This window comes from Phaseolus vulgaris, chromosome 11 (genome assembly GCF_051622355.1).
Source record: "Phaseolus vulgaris cultivar YP4 chromosome 11, ASM5162235v1, whole genome shotgun sequence".
Lineage (NCBI taxonomy): Eukaryota > Viridiplantae > Streptophyta > Magnoliopsida > Fabales > Fabaceae > Phaseolus > Phaseolus vulgaris.
The window spans coordinates 35818756-35834659 of NC_143508.1; the positions used below are offsets into that span (position 1 = coordinate 35818756).

The following is a 15904-nucleotide window of genomic DNA, read 5'->3' on the forward strand; positions in this document are numbered from 1 at the left end:
ATCTTCCTTAGAAATCTGCAATTAACACCAAATTTGGGAATAAAATACTCTTATTCAAATAAAGATCATAAAAAATGTAAAAAGGTATAAATTCATAAATTAGGGATTATTTTATATGTAAATTAGCAATAAATCCTCATAAGTGCCTATATTTTAATATGAAATATTACTTATATTAGACACTTATCAAGGATCTCGCTCAAGTTAGCCCTATCTCACTCCAGTGACGTTGGGCCTTTTTTCGTGTAACTCGCCCAGGCGAGCCCAATAACACCCAAGCGAGAAGTCACTTAGCCCAAGCCAATTAGGTTAAATAGGAGGCTTCAAGCACAACCCTAGAAAAGCAGTGATTGAGAGGAAACCACAATTGACTGAGTTGTAATCCAATAGGGAGAATGTGAGGTGTTAGAAACTTTAAAGTAGGCAACCGTCAAGGAGAAACATCCTATACCTTCTTTTCTTGATCTCCCTATTTGTAACCGTCAACATGTGTGGCTAATTCTATCCTTTGGGATTGAAAGTAATCTGTTCGAACTCTTATGTATTGAGGTGATATTGTTCTTGATTGATGATTGGTATTATCATTTTGTTAGTAATGCTTGTTTGACATGATCTCGAAATTTAGATTTGACTAGAAAGTACTTCTATGTTTTTAACCCAAATGATAATGCTTAACATATTTGAATTCTAAGAATAAATTTGAAATCTAGTTCACTCCAATCAGAAAAATTCAATCCATTAAAGATTGGAACAGATATATGTAAATATATATTTATTTCATGTCATTATATATTTTACCATGCCTAGCTCCCCGAAAACAACGTTCGATTTGCATGTGTTAAGCATATAGCTAGCGTTCCTTCTGAGCTATGATTGGGAATCTTTTACTCTTGCATTCAAAATAAAAAAAAAAATTGCATGAATTAGAGTGCACATCATAAATTTGAATGCAAAAATTGCATCAACACTTAAGGACACATTGATTGTAGCGGAAATGGAATTTATGATTTCAATTTGGAATCAATTCATACGAACAGTACAAAAGCATTCTTTACTTTATGTTTTTCATTTTCCATGAGATTAGGTGTTCATTAGTTTTATATATATATATATATATATATATATATATATATATATATAACCTCTCACATTAACTAATAATTTTTTTTAATATTAAATCACGGGTTCAAATCCAAAAATTATTTCACATTACTCATATTATTTAATTAATTTACATAACTTTGTAATAGGGTGTTCAGTAGTTGTGGCACCCAACCTCCATATGCAATATCTCTTTCTTTAATTCATCTTTAACTCTTGCTCCAAACCCTTCTAGCATAGCTTCTTCAATAGACTCAAATCCATCAAGGGGCTTAAGTCCTAAAAGAAATGAAAAACCTCTTAGTTTAAGACCAAGCAACACTATATAAAAAAATCATTAAAAAAAATTAATTTTAGAGATGAAAAATATTAGTTATTATATTAATTAAATTAAATATTATTTTAGACTAAAAAAATTATTGATATCTAAAGCAGTGTTTATTATTAATAAAATTTATAAACAAGTTTCTAAATAATTTGTTTAATTAGCTACCAAGATTTTAGCTACAAATTTTAGAATCTAAAGTAGTTGGTAGCTAAAACCTTGATAGTTAATTAGATATCAATTTAGAAACTAGTTTATAAATTTTATTAATAATAGAAACTACCTTAGCTACCAATAATTTTTTTAGCTTCTAAAATAGTATTTAATTTAGTAAATATAGTAACTAACAATTTTTTTTCTCTAAAATTGGTTTCTATTTAATTATTTTCTTGTAGTGACAACTCTTGAAGTTGATTTTGTGGTAACGAGTTTTCGCTTCCATAAGCACAAAAAATAACAGAACCCACATTGGGTCAAGTCGTACCATGTCAAGTCGAGTTGTGTCAAGTCCACGTCTAATCGAGTAGAGTCGATCTCACTTCTAATTGAGTTGAATTAGCCCACATCAAGCCGAGTCGAGTTGGGCAACGCAACTCCTAGTTGAGTCAGACAATTTAGGTTGAGTCGAGTTGTGCTCATTTTGGACTGAGTCTAGTCGGGTCCATGTTGGGTCTAGTTCAAATTAGCCATGTTAATTTAGGTTGAAATAGCCTCAACCAAGGTCAAACCCACATCGCAAAGTTTTGAGTTATGCTAAATCCAAGTTGGGTTGGGTCGCCCAAGTCGAGCAAATGGTAAAACTTAATTAATGATCAATTTATAATTAATGTAAAGTATTTAGGGATCAATTTGGAATTTAGAATATTATAAGGACTCGTATAATCTTAAAAAAAAATAGAAGTTAATTGATGTTGAGACCATGGACAATTTGGACAATCTGCCCAAACGGTCTGTTAAGTCAGTAGATGGTATATATGACTCATTAGATGGTATGTTAAAGGTTCTAATAATGTTTTGTACAACTGCAATACACAATAGATTCTCTAAGCGTTCATAACATGCATTCACGATAGACAATCTACTAAGACTTGTTATTTGCATAAAAGAATTTAGACTAAATGTCTTATTTGTGATTTTCTATACTTTATTTGTGATTTACCGTGGTTAAATGAAAGATGCAGTATAGAGTAGATCTTCTAAGCATATACAATTTTTTTCATGCTAGACAATCTAATGAAGATGTTGAACAAGTACCAAGTTTCTTTTATTATAACAATTAAATAGAATCTTACAAATCATATATATACTAAAAACGTGTTCAATAAAAAAAATATTATATCAAGAAACGAGAAGATTTCAATATGTGAAATGATTCTATTTAACTCTATTTTTCATATATATTTAAAATCAATCTTTTACTAAACAATTTTTTTTCAAATTCACTCATGCAAATATCTTTTTAATATATTCCAAATACCTCTAAATCTTTTTTTAACATAAAAAATTTGAAAAATTTAAAATCTCAAGTACTTTGTTTGCGGTATCACGTATTATCTAGAACAAAAATAATTCTTATTATGTTTTGATTTGTTTTACTAAATCATAAAGCAAATACTTAGGTTCTTAAACAAATTTGAAGAAAAAACAAATTGAAAGATTGTAAATTCAAATCGTCTATTTTCAGCATCTAACACCAAAACGATGAAGATGTTTCAATATTCAAACTCAACCAATTCAGGTATCAAAGGTGAAGAACGAAAGCAAGACAAGGGAAGCAACAAAAACTATAGTAATCATCTTGCTAAAAATACAAATGTTGCAATGAGCGTCTAATCGGGTCATTAGAGCGTCTAGACTTTTGGGTTGAGTAAAACACTATTGTAATTCTTCACATTCTAAAATTATATCCTTTTGAGCTTTGTTTGTACTTTCTTTGAGAGTTTTTCTTGTTTTCTTGAGAATTCTTCATCTTAAAGGAAGGTTAAAAAGGTTTAAGAGGTGCAAATACTCGTTTTAACTTAGAATATTTGTTGTAACTTAGAGAAATACGAATATTCATTATAACTTAAAAATATGAAAATAATCGTTATAATGTTAATGAAGAATCTTAAGCAACATAGCATATAAACCATGTAACAACGTAATACAAATGTGAAAGTCGTAACTTAGATACATCGTATATTTATTAGAAAAAAATTCAAACGCGGGAGTCATAACAATCACTTTTGGCTTGCGCTAGATTACAATCAATGAGTAGGAGAGAGATAGTTACGTGGCACGACAGTTTTGTCAAGTGATGAAGGGCAGAGAAAATTGAAAACCGTGATCGAACAAATTATTAATGTGATCAAAGATAAAAATGTGAAGTTAATTTTTTTTTTCTTTCACGTTTTAAAAAATCATTTCAATAATTATCTTTTAATAATATAACAATATAATAAAATATATCATATTTAAATTAAAAAAAAATTAAAAATATAATTAAAATTTTGATATTGTTAATTGTTAAATAATTAATTTTTTTAAATATTAAAATCTATTTATTCAATTTAGAAAAGACAAATGTTTGCTAGAAAAGATTTAAAAAAATTCAAATTCAAAAAAATCTCATATTTACGTAACATTTCTAAAAACTAACGTTTTCAAATAAATTTATTATGATTCCAAATAAATCATTTATATAAAGCATATAAAAAAATATTTTTTTTCTCAAAATAAAATAAAAATTTGAATAATAAAAGTAATATGTTATTATCAATAATATATTTTATAAATCCAACAAATTTATTTATTTATAAAATTAATAATTTATGAGATTCATAAATTTCAAGCATAATTTTTTTTTTTTTTGCATACGTAGTGTCTTTTTAAAATGATTCAAAATTTTAAAACCTTCAACATAAAAGTTATAAACTTGCGAAATAGTTATATATTATTAATATAGTAAAACTTAACAGTATCTTTTATTGATCATTTACATCCTTATTTCTTTCTTGTTAGAATGTTAATAACATTCTTTAGAAGTTTTTCCTACATAATGACGAGAAATTTACAAACTTCAACCTTGTAACCTGATTAATAAAGTACATACTCACAATAATATACACTGAATACATGCAATATAACAAAATACTATCATCAAAAGTGATCTCGCAGGTGATTCGAACGTCGAAGGATTCACCACGTCAAACTCTGTCTTCCACAAGAACGCTCCAAGCAAACCTGCGAAACACAAGAAACGGCACCTCTAGCGGCCGATTGCACTCCGACGCTCAAGTCAGCCTTACAAAACCACCAAAGAACTAAGAACTAAGATTCTCAGCGAGACTCGTGTGCACTATGTGATTCTCTCTCTCTGTGTAAACTAGTAACTTGCAAGAATGAATCTTACCTTTCTCTGCAAGAGCGCAAAATGCCTTTATATACTCTGTTGCGCACCTAAGTTATTCGTGTATGAAGTAACTTAGCGCGTTTCTTTCACTAGGTGTCTCGTGCAACCTCAGCGTGAATACCAAGTGTGGCTTGGCTAAGCGCACGCACTAGGCATCACCTACTGTGTGACCAATCACCTAGGAGAGCACCAATCACCGACTGGCTACTAGCTCTCTTAGACCACCCTCATGCACAACACTGCAAAGCACATAACTTTTCCTTTCTCTGATACTCTGCCACACAAGGCTCGTAACGCAGCGCTCTCGCTAGGAATCACCCCTCAGTCCCAGCTTAACCGCGCGTAACACGAAGACCCGATGACCATCGCTCACCCAGACGACCGATCGATTCATCATAGCGCCACGCCTTCTGCCTCATGGCGCTTATCTAGGCGCTGATCGCGCATCCTCTAGGGCCACCGACCACCCACTGATCACCGATCATCCCCTGGGTGACTTTCTCAAAGACATATCTGCTTCCCTGGCCCACATGTCCCACTAGGAACGGTCCACGTGGCTATCTGTTGCTGACGTCACCGACTACCGATGACCGACCGGATCACAAGCCCCCCAGTCTCGAGCTGTATACTTGTTTTCAGTGAAGAGACTAAGTGGTCGTCCTCAGTGGCCACGTGGCAAGTGAATACACGTCACGTGCCACATCACGTGCTACGTTTTGAGTGACGTTGCGCCTTCCTCCCTTAATCTTGCGACACGTGTACGCATCAACGGTTAGCATGAAACGTCGTTTGCGTTTCCCTTATTCAAAACTTACGCGCCTTCACTGTTTCATCACCTTCTCCAACACTTTTTCTCTGAATCCCTCGAACTTCCTCTCTGCGATTCATCTTCCCCAATCTTCAAGCTTCTAGAAACCGTTTGCGATCAACAAAAGGTACCCCTTTTCTTTATCTATGGCATATTTCAATACCTTCTACCGATTGCATCATCCAATAACTGCATTGTGCATACGTTGTGGGTTGTTTTTCTTTCCCTGCACTGCACCAGGGTTTCTTCTGGTTTTTCTGCGTTTTCACTTATTCTTCTTCTTCGTCGCTTTCGTTTCTCTACTCCCTTCAAATCGTAGCATTTTCGCTTCCTTCGCCTTCCTCTTGTTTTTCATTGATCCCTCATTTCTTCTTTCTTTCTCCATTGTAGCTACTGGACAATGGCTCGCACCAAAACCACCGCACGTCTTGCTTCATCTTCTGGTGCACAGTCTTCCGCAAGTGCACCGCCATCGCCTTCGACGAGTGTGCCCCCTTCGGCGAGTGCGCACCCCCGAGTGGCGCTTTCTCAACAAGACTACGCACGGGTGTACCAGTGGGCTCCCCTCCACCTGCTCGCCGAGACGTCTACACAACTCCCTGACAACCATCTCACCAACCTGCTAAGCAGCGACACCGACGAACCCACTTGTGCCCTTGACAGGGAGAATGACTCACACTTGAACGTGTGCATTCCCCCTCGAGGCATGCCGATATGTGTGGATGATAGGGCCACCAATGGGGTGCCCTTTACCTTCATCTATTCTGCCATTTTCAAGAGGTTGCGCCTCCGACTTCCTTTCACCTTCTTCGAGAAGGATCTCCTTACCGAGCTGAACGTGGCTCCCTGCCAACTCCATCCAAACGCTTGGGCCTTCATCCGAGCGTTCGAAATTCTCTACAACCATTTCGGACACCCTCCCTCAACAGACGTCTTCCTCCACTTCTTTGAGGCCAAGAACCCAGGCGATCGGTCGTGGGTAAGTCTGAATGGCGTGTCTGGGAGGGTGATCTTGGGCCTATACCAGCAATCCTTCAAGGATTGGAAGGGTAGGTTCTACATGATCACCTCCAACGAGCACAACCCGACTCTACTTGAGGGCTTCCCACTCTACTTGTTCGCTTCCTTGACTCCTTATGCACTAACCCCTTGCCATGTTTAACTGATGCAGATATGACTTCTAACAAAGAACGACGACAAAAGTTGATCGCGCTAGCCAAGATCCGACGAGCTGTCGGGTCGTCTTCTGGAACTGAGGCTACCGTCGAGCCTATCCCTGCCTCCTCCATCTCGGTCGCGCCAGCTGAAGGCCCCGAGACCAGGGGTGATAAGAAGAGGAAGCGGTTGGTGAAGGCTCCCACCACCGTTGTATCTATCGAAGAGGAGAGCTCGAGGCCTCCTTTAGTTCAACGTCGAAGGAGAGGAGCCGAGGGCGATGAGGGAGGTGCTTCTCCAACCCCTCCAGCACAGGTTTCTCCCTCACGCCCCCCTTCTCCAGCCCCTATTCCTTCTCCAGCACCGGTTTCTTCCCCGCCCCCAGCCAGCCAACCCCTCACACGACCATCTCAAACTGCTGGGAGCGGGGCTGCTTGCTCGGAGGGAACCTCTCACCCCTCGAGCTCACCATGCCCTCAAGCTTCTGCCGCCACGACCGAGGGTGGTGGTGAGAGTTCCCACCGAGCCTCGGGTTCCAGCACCGAGGGGCTCACCAGGGTCTTCCAGTTGACCAGGCAGCTGATCCAAAACTGCGAGCTGGTTAAATGGAGCGGAAGCGAGGTGGACCTTCACCTGGCTCGTCAACTGGTTCTCTCCTTGGAGTTCTCTACCCAGCATCGCCGCATCGAGAAGCTGGAGGGACAGATGGGTGAGCTGATTAACCAGAAAGAGTAGCTGCAAAGCGACTACGAGGCCCTGCAGAGAACCAACGAGATGCTGAAGGATATGGTGGAGGAAGCTAAGAGAGGGCGTGCCCTGCAAGTCCAAGAAACCATCAGAACGGAGATGATGATGGGGGACGCCGTTGCTGCTCTCGACGCTGATCTGGTGGAGACCACGGGGAGGGTCATCCAACTCGAAGCTGAGAACGCCTTCTTGCGCCAACAGAGTGCAAACCAGGCGGAGGTTCTCGCAGTGACTGAGAGGCGCGCCAACGATCAAAGGTCCAAGCTCAAGGAGGCCGAGTCCACCGTCGCCACCCTGATCACTGAAAAACTCGTTCTCGAGACCGATAAGGTTGAGCTTGAAGCTGAGAAGGCCAAGCTTTGGGAAGAGGCTATTGATACCTTTGCTGATGGGTTCGACTTGGCCCTTGAGCAAGTGAAGTGCGTCTTCCCGGAGGCTGACTACTCTCAATTTGCTATGGACTTCGAGGTGGTGGACGGCAAGATCGTTCGCCCTTGATCGCTTGTTTATCTAGTTTACATTTCTTTGTATATAAACTTTTGAATGTAAAAACTTTGATTGCATATAACATGCCACTTTCCTCTTACTATTCTTCTGTTGTGTATTTCTTTAGTTTTTATCTCTTGCCATGCATGATTAACTGCTAACCTGCTTGAACTTGGCACGAAACTTTACTGTACTTGACTTCTTTTATCTCTAACTTCGATCACAACGAACAACACTTGATAACTAATCTGGTGTAAGAACTTGTCTAAAACTTCGTAAACAATGCTTTAACCGCCGATAACCGATCAGATTGTTGTAGCTACCCACTCATCAGACATCGCGCCTCTACTTCCACCTTATATCTTTCTAGATTGCTTGTCGCTCCAGCGCTAAGTGCATAGAGGACTCCCACACCGATCGGTCAAGGATGATGCCTTGTTTGGGGAGAAGAGTGTTTCTCGATGACCCCTCTTGCCTGCCCCAAGGCCATCAACCCTTAACACGTCAGGTCGTACTTCCACCTTCTCACTCCTGGGGTGAGAAGGGTTTTTGACTAAGAGTTTTACTGCGCCAATATTGATGCTATGCCACTTGGGTAAGGGCGTTTCTCGAAATCCTTCCTTTCCCTTCTTGGGCTTACTAGCACCCCTGGCTTTTCGAACCTTAGCTGCCTGCACTCACACTTGGGGTGAGGAGGACTTCAAACCGGTTGCCATGCTCGCACCTGGGGCGAGGAAAGCTTAACTGATTACATGCGCTCGCACCTGGGGCGAGGAGGATTTTAACTTTAAAACTTTGCAAAATTTTATACTGATAACTTCTTTTTTATTGGGTTGGCCTCATTAAGACCCTCTTCTAGGAAAAAGAGTGCCCCCTGAGCTGTTCAAACTGTTTATACTAGCGCGAAAGCGCGACTACTTTACATTTTCAACTAAAATAGAACTTTAAGTGTGTGGCGTTCCACGTCCTGGGGATCGCCGATCTCCTCCCAGCACAACGACCTCCGATCGCTTCTCGTCCACACCCGGCGGTGGTGTCGAGGTAACATGGCACACACTTCTTTGCTGCTTGAGGTTGTTCTCGTAGCAGCGCCTAGCTTCCTTCTGGTCCGACTTGATGATGATTACCGCCCCCTCCATCGACGGCAACTTCAACTTCATGTGCCTCGCCGACAATACAACTCCCAACCTGTTGAGCGTCGGCCTTCCCAATAGTATGTTGTAGGCGGATGGAGTGTTGACCACTAGGTACTTAATATTTTCAGTGCGGGCCACGGTCCCATCCGTGAACGTGGTCCTCAGCTCTATGTAGCCTTGTACCTTCATCTGGTCCCCTGGGAAGCCATACAAGCACCCCGGGTATGACCTCAGATGATCAAGGGACAGCTGCAGCTTGTTGAACGTCGGCCAGAACATCACGTCCGCCGAGCTTCCCTGGTCCACGAGGACCCTGTGTACCTTTCTCCCTGCCGTGACGAGGGAGATGACCATAGGATCGTTGTCGTGGGGCACAACGTCCCGGAGATCCGCCTTTGTAAAATAATGTCAGCATCGAGGGAATGATCTTCCACCAAGTCGACAGTCATCACCGACCGAGCGTACCTCTTCCTCTGAGAGGTTGTACATCCTCCTCCAGAGAAGCCCCCCGCGATCGTGTGCACCTCCCCGTGCACAGGTACCTCGTGCTGCGGATCTTCTGCTGGTGGCCCCGACGCCCGATCACCATGCGTCTCTCGCAAGTAATTGCTCAGAAAGCCACTTTTTACCAACTCCGCGAGTTGGTGTCCCAACGCCAAACAGGTGTGGAGTGAGTGGCCATAAGCCTGGTGAAACTCACACCACACGTTCTTCTTCCTTCCGAGCACCTTGTCAGTCTTCTCTGGCGCTCGCAACCTTGCCGCTATGGCTGGAATGGCGATCAGCTCCGCCAATTCCACCACAAAGTCAAACCTGGGGGGCGCGTTGCTCTCCCTCGCGCGCCCCTTGCCTTGGTCCTTCCTAGGCTCGTAAGGGCGATGCTTCCCCTGAGCCTTCTTTCCTTCTTTGGCCTCATGCACCCTCATCGGCTGCTGAGACCTGCTCGGTCCTCCACGCGACTTGGTCGGGGTTGCGCTTCCCCTCTTCTCAGAAACCTCTGTTTCTGCCACGATGTGCGCTACAGCACGACGCCTAATCTCTGCGAAGGTGCTGGGGTGATTTCTGATCAAAGATTCACTGAAAGGGCCCGGCAGAACCCCTTTCTTGAATGCATGCACCAGCATATCTTCATCTTTACTGGGCAGCCTCACTACCTGAGCTCCAAAGCGACTAAGGTAATCCCTAAGGGACTCACCTTGGTTTTGTTGCACGTCGAACAAATCATACGACACCACTGGGCGTGCCCTGTTCATGCCCTGTTCATGATATACTGCTCCATGAATAACTTGGAAAACTGTTGAAACGAAGTGATGTGGCCATCTGGTAGGCTCACGAACCACTCCAAAGCAATCCTGCTCAGGGTGCTCATGAATAGCTTGCAATACACTGCATCTGAGCCCCCAGAGAGCATCATCTGGGTGTGAAACGTTGTCAGATGCGTCTCTGGGTCCTCCACCCCTGTAAACGAGGCTTTCACCCCCACCAAGCCTGGTGGCACCACTGCACTCATAATCTCATATGAGAAAGGCATGGGGAAAGTCCTGGGGGGAGACGGTGGCGGCACCACCTTTCCTTCGCTGCGCGTTCCTTCTGCGCTTGCAGCGCCTTCGCAACTCTTCATTTACTCTGTCCAACTCCTCATTCCTGCCCTGTGATGCAGCCAAGTCCGCCTGCATCCTTTCTTGTTCCATTCTTGACGCTGCCACATCATCTTGTAGCACTCGCATCATTTCCAGGACCTGCACCATTGTCATGGCTCCTTCTTCAGCTGATGGCGCGGATGAAGTTTGCCTTGTCTTCCTCATTTTCTCAGTAAAGAATCTCAAGAACAAACGAAAACTGACAGCAAAGGGTGGATGGGATCACAAATTCACACAGGCCCCACGGTGGGCGCCTAATGATCTCGAAGGTGATTCGAACGTCGAAGGATTCGCCACGTCAAACTCTGTCTTCCACAAGAACGCTCCAAACACTCCACAAGAACTCCAAGCAAACCTGCGAAACACAACAAACGACGCCTCTAGCGGCCGATTGCACTCCGACGCTCAAGTCAGCCTTGCAAAACAACCAAAGAACTAAGAACTAAGAATCTCAGCGAGACTCGTGTGCACTCTGTGATTCTCTCTCTCTGTGTGTAAACTAGTAACTTGCAAGAATGAATCTTACCTTTCTCTGCATGAGCGCGGAATGCCTTTATTACTCTGTTGCGCTCCTAAGTTATTCGTGTATGAAGTAACTTAGCGCGTTTCTTTCACTAGGTGTCTCATGCAACCTCAGCGTGAATACCAAGTGTGGCTTGGCTAAGCGCACGCACTAGGCATCACCTACTGTGTGACCGATCACCTCTGCTTTGCACCATGCACGTCATGGGCTAGGAGAGCACCAATCACCGACTGGCTACTAGCTCTCTTAGACCACCCTCATGCACAACACTGCAAAGCACATAACTTCTCCTTTCTCTAATACTCTGCCACACAAGGCTCGTAACGCAGCGCTCTCGCTGGGAATCACCCCTCAGTCCCAGCTTAACTGCGCGTAACACGAAGACCCGATGACCATCGCTCACCCCAGACGACCGATCGGTTCATCATAGCGCCACGCCTTCTGCCTCATGGCGCTTATCTAGGCGCTGATCGCGCATCCTCTAGGGCCACCGACCACCCACTGATCACCGATCACCCCCTGGGTGACTTTCTCAAAGACACATCTGCTTCCGTGGCCCACATGTCCCACTAGGAACGGTCCACGTGGCTATCTGTTGCTGATGTCACCGACTACCGATGACCGACCGGATAAAAAAGAATCACAAAATTTACAAAAATAAAAGAAGTATTAAAAAAAGAACAAAATGATGATATGGATTACAAATTTCAAAATCATTTATTCAAAAGGGTTTGAGTGCATTCATTTGTATTTAACAACCCTTTTGCATGATTGTCATTTTCAACACCACCATAAACCTCTCTTAGCTAAATATAAGTGATATATAGTGAATTACTCCAAGCAAATTTATCCAACCATATATGGGTGTTTCTCGTTTCAACGGTTTTACCAAGAAGGTAAAACCCTATACAAAGGCTAACACTTATGTAAACACGTGAACTTTATGTTGTTCTTAGGCAGAGTGATGCATGAAGTGTGTGTAACGTGACCTCAATGGAGGAGGCCAAAGTACAATTATCTAATCTCAATGTTAATAGTTAATCAGAATAAGTGGTGACTTGTGTAGGAATAAGTGCATGACGTGTGTGTAAAGTGATCTCAGTGGAGACACCAAGGTCAAGTTGTTTAATCTCAACGTTAATGTAGTTAGTCACAATATGTGGTGACCTGTGTAGCAATAAGTGGTGACCTGCTACCATTTTTCTGCATAATAAGGTAATTTTTGGAAATTTTAAACTTTGTTTTGTTCTTGGGTGGGGCGGTTCATGAGGTGTGTGTAAAGTGACCTTAGTGGAGAACACCAAGGTCAAGTTCTGTAATCTCGATGTGAATGTAATTAATCAGTAAGTGGTGACTTGTATAGGAATAAGTGATGACTTGCTACCAAGTTTCTACACCCTGATCAAATTTTTGAAAATCTGAGCTTATTGTTGTTCTTGGGGGGGTGGTGCATGAAGTGTGGGTAAAGTTACCTCAGTGGAGGACACCAAGGTCAAGTTTTGTAATTTCAGTGTCAATGTAGTTAGTGATAGATACACTAAGTGATTACCTAGGTAGGAATAAATGGTAACCTGCTACCAAGTTTCTGCATAGTGAAGTAATTTTAGAAATTTTGAGTTTTATGTTGTGCTTGGGTGTGGTGGTGCATGAGATGTGTTTAAAGTGACCTCAGTAGAGGACACTGAGGAAAAGTTCTCTAATCTTAGTATAATGTAGTTACAAAGTAAGTGGTGACTTGTTAGGAATAAGTGGTGATCTGTTATCAACTTTCTGCACACTGAAAAAATTCCCAACATTTTTTAGCTTACTATTGTTGTTCGGTGGGGTGGTGCATGAGGTCTGTGTGAAGTGACCCTAGTGAAGGACACCATGGTGAATTTCTCTAATGTCATTGTATAATTATCACAATGAACAAGTCAAACCTGTAGTTGTGTACAATATTTATAATTTATGTTTTAGGTTAGACAATTTTATTAGTTAATGTTGGTATGTGTTAGCAATGTTACATTCTTCAAAATGTTTAAAGTAATCAATTTCATTTTTCATGTGATAAATAAATTTCGCACGTGATAAACAAACTCAATTCACCTTATTCATCATCCTTCGTAACTACTCTGCAAAATTACTAAGTTGAAAAGATATTATTATAATTATTATCAATATTATTAATCTTAACATTATTATTAATAATATTATCATCAAAATTAGTATTAGTGTATTAATATTAAAATTAAAATTAAATTAATATTAATAATAATATTAAAATTAAAATTAAATTAATATTAATAATAAAATTAAAATTAAAATTAAATTAATATTAATAATAATATTAAAATTAAAATTAAATTAATATTAATAATAATAATATTATTATTAACGTTATTATTATTATTATAATTACTATTATTATTACTATAATAATTTTAATAATAATAATCAATAATAATAATATTAATATTAATAACAAGAAACTAAAACAAAACACAAACTTAAAACAGAAGTTGCAGAAAAAGAAAAGCATAGAAGTTGCAGACAAAGAAAAGCATGTGATGTCTTAAAATATTAATATTTGTTGCCAGATCATCGGATCGGTTGTATACTGGCGTACATATTATATGGTTGTCTAAATATCGACACCCTTATCACAAATATCTTGTAGCTGTTGACAGAACCTATCAACACATGACGATTCTAGATTGTCGCTCAGTAAGAAATTCCTGAGTTTGGCATGATTTTCTCTTACTTCTCTGCAAACCACATTCCCATCATCCATAACAGTTTGCACAGCTTTGCATACACTTTCTTTTGTGAACAACCCATCTTCTTCACCTTTCTCCACTTGCACTCCAACCTTTAAGATCATACTCAACATCTTTGCATTCATGATATGATCACTACCAAGTCGTGGTAGCAGCACCAACCCACACTTGTTAACAAGCGCTTCTGTCATAGAAGCAGCTCCACAGTGTGTTATGAAGCACCCAACAGAAGGGTGTCCCAAAATCAATTGTTGCTGCACCCAACCTCCATATGCAATCCCTCTTCCTTTAACTCTTTCTTCAAACCCTTCTGGCAGAGCCTCTTCAATAGACTCAAATTCATCAGGGGGCTTAAGTGCTGCAAGAAATGGAAAACCTGTTAATTCAAGACCAAGCAACAACTCTTGAAGCTGATTTTGTGGTAACGGGTTTTCGCTTCCATAAGCACAGAAAATAACGGAACCCGGGTTGAATCCCCCAAGCCATGAAACCCATTTTTCCTCTAAAGTGGTGTTTGGTGGCTCAGGTAAAAGTGGCCCCGAAAGTAAAACAGGCTTCCCATACACAGTTTGAAGATACTCAGCATATGGCCCGTCAATTTCTCTGCAACCTTTGAATCCAATTACATCCGCGGAGCGGAAACCTTTGTATGCCCGATCGTACAGGAGAACACCACTTCCAAACTCCAATTTCCTTATTGCAACGAGGAACCGAAGTTCATGTAGCTGAAACTTGATGCATGAATCAGGGAACCCCAGAGGAGGTTCCATTAGATCAAGTTCAGTTAATTCTCTTCCTTGGCTTCGTCTTGGTTCTTCTACAAGGTATGCAGATGATAATGGGTGAAGCATGAGGTACATGACACTCTTGATGCCTAGGCTCCGAGACAAGTTGGGTAGCCAATGTTGGAAATCGAAGAAAACAATTTGCGGGTTGAGATCCCTGAGGAGAAGTTCAATGTCCTTCTGTGTGCGATCCATGGCGGTGGCCAGAAGTGGGAATAAAGAGAAGGGGATGTCTGAAGTGGTCTCAGCATGGTGAGGAAGGCCATGAACATGAGGAAGTTTGATGGGGATAAAGGTGATGAGATGAGGGTGGAGATTGAGGTGGTGTAGTTTGGTTTGTGTTCTTTGTGGGACTATAAAGGAGATTCTGTGGCCTCTCTCTGCTAATTTGTTGGAGAGGAGAAGATTAGGGGTGAGGTGTCCCATAGCAAGCCATGGAAAGATTGCTATGTGCAAAGGAGCAGCACTTGCAGCATCCATAGCTGTTGGAGTTATTTGCTGATCGCCTTTGAATGCATGGAGAAAGCTAGGCTATGTATAATCTATATCAAAAGATGCCTATTATAAGGTCACCAGCATTCTCAAAGTCATTATCGTACTTAGTTTCGTAGTGCCGTGTCTTCATGTGGAAAGAAACGAAGAAAAAAAAATCCTTTTACAAAAATGGAACAAATTTTAGAAGATTTTTATTAGATTTGTCAGACTTTTTAAAACCACCACTTGTCACGACTTATGTAATCTTAAAAAAAAAATCATTTAATAAAAATTAATTTTAAAAAGTATTAATTATTATTTTTATTAAATTAAATATTATTTTAAAAATTAAAATAAATTATTAGTATTTAAAATAATTTTTAAATTGATATCTAATTAAATATCAAGATTTTAATTATCAATTATTTTAGATATTAATTTTTTTTTATGTATAAAATGATATATAATTTAATATAAAATAATAACTAATAATTTTTTATTTTTAAATTTAGTTTTTATTTAATATGTTTTTTAATATATCTCATCAAAATTTAATGTGCACATATTAATAAGT

General features: G+C 40.4%; 1 protein-coding gene across 1 annotated transcript; it reads right to left on the reverse strand.

Annotated features, from left to right (window-relative positions):
• Window positions 1–13838: 13838 nt before the first annotated feature.
• LOC137828465 (cyanidin 3-O-galactoside 2''-O-xylosyltransferase FGGT1) lies at window positions 13839–15445 on the reverse strand. Its single transcript, XM_068635060.1, has one exon. The coding sequence runs from the start codon at window positions 15334–15336 to the stop codon at window positions 13936–13938; it is 1401 nt and encodes a 466-aa protein (XP_068491161.1). The 5' UTR covers window positions 15337–15445; the 3' UTR covers window positions 13839–13935.
• Window positions 15446–15904: the final 459 nt, after the last annotated feature.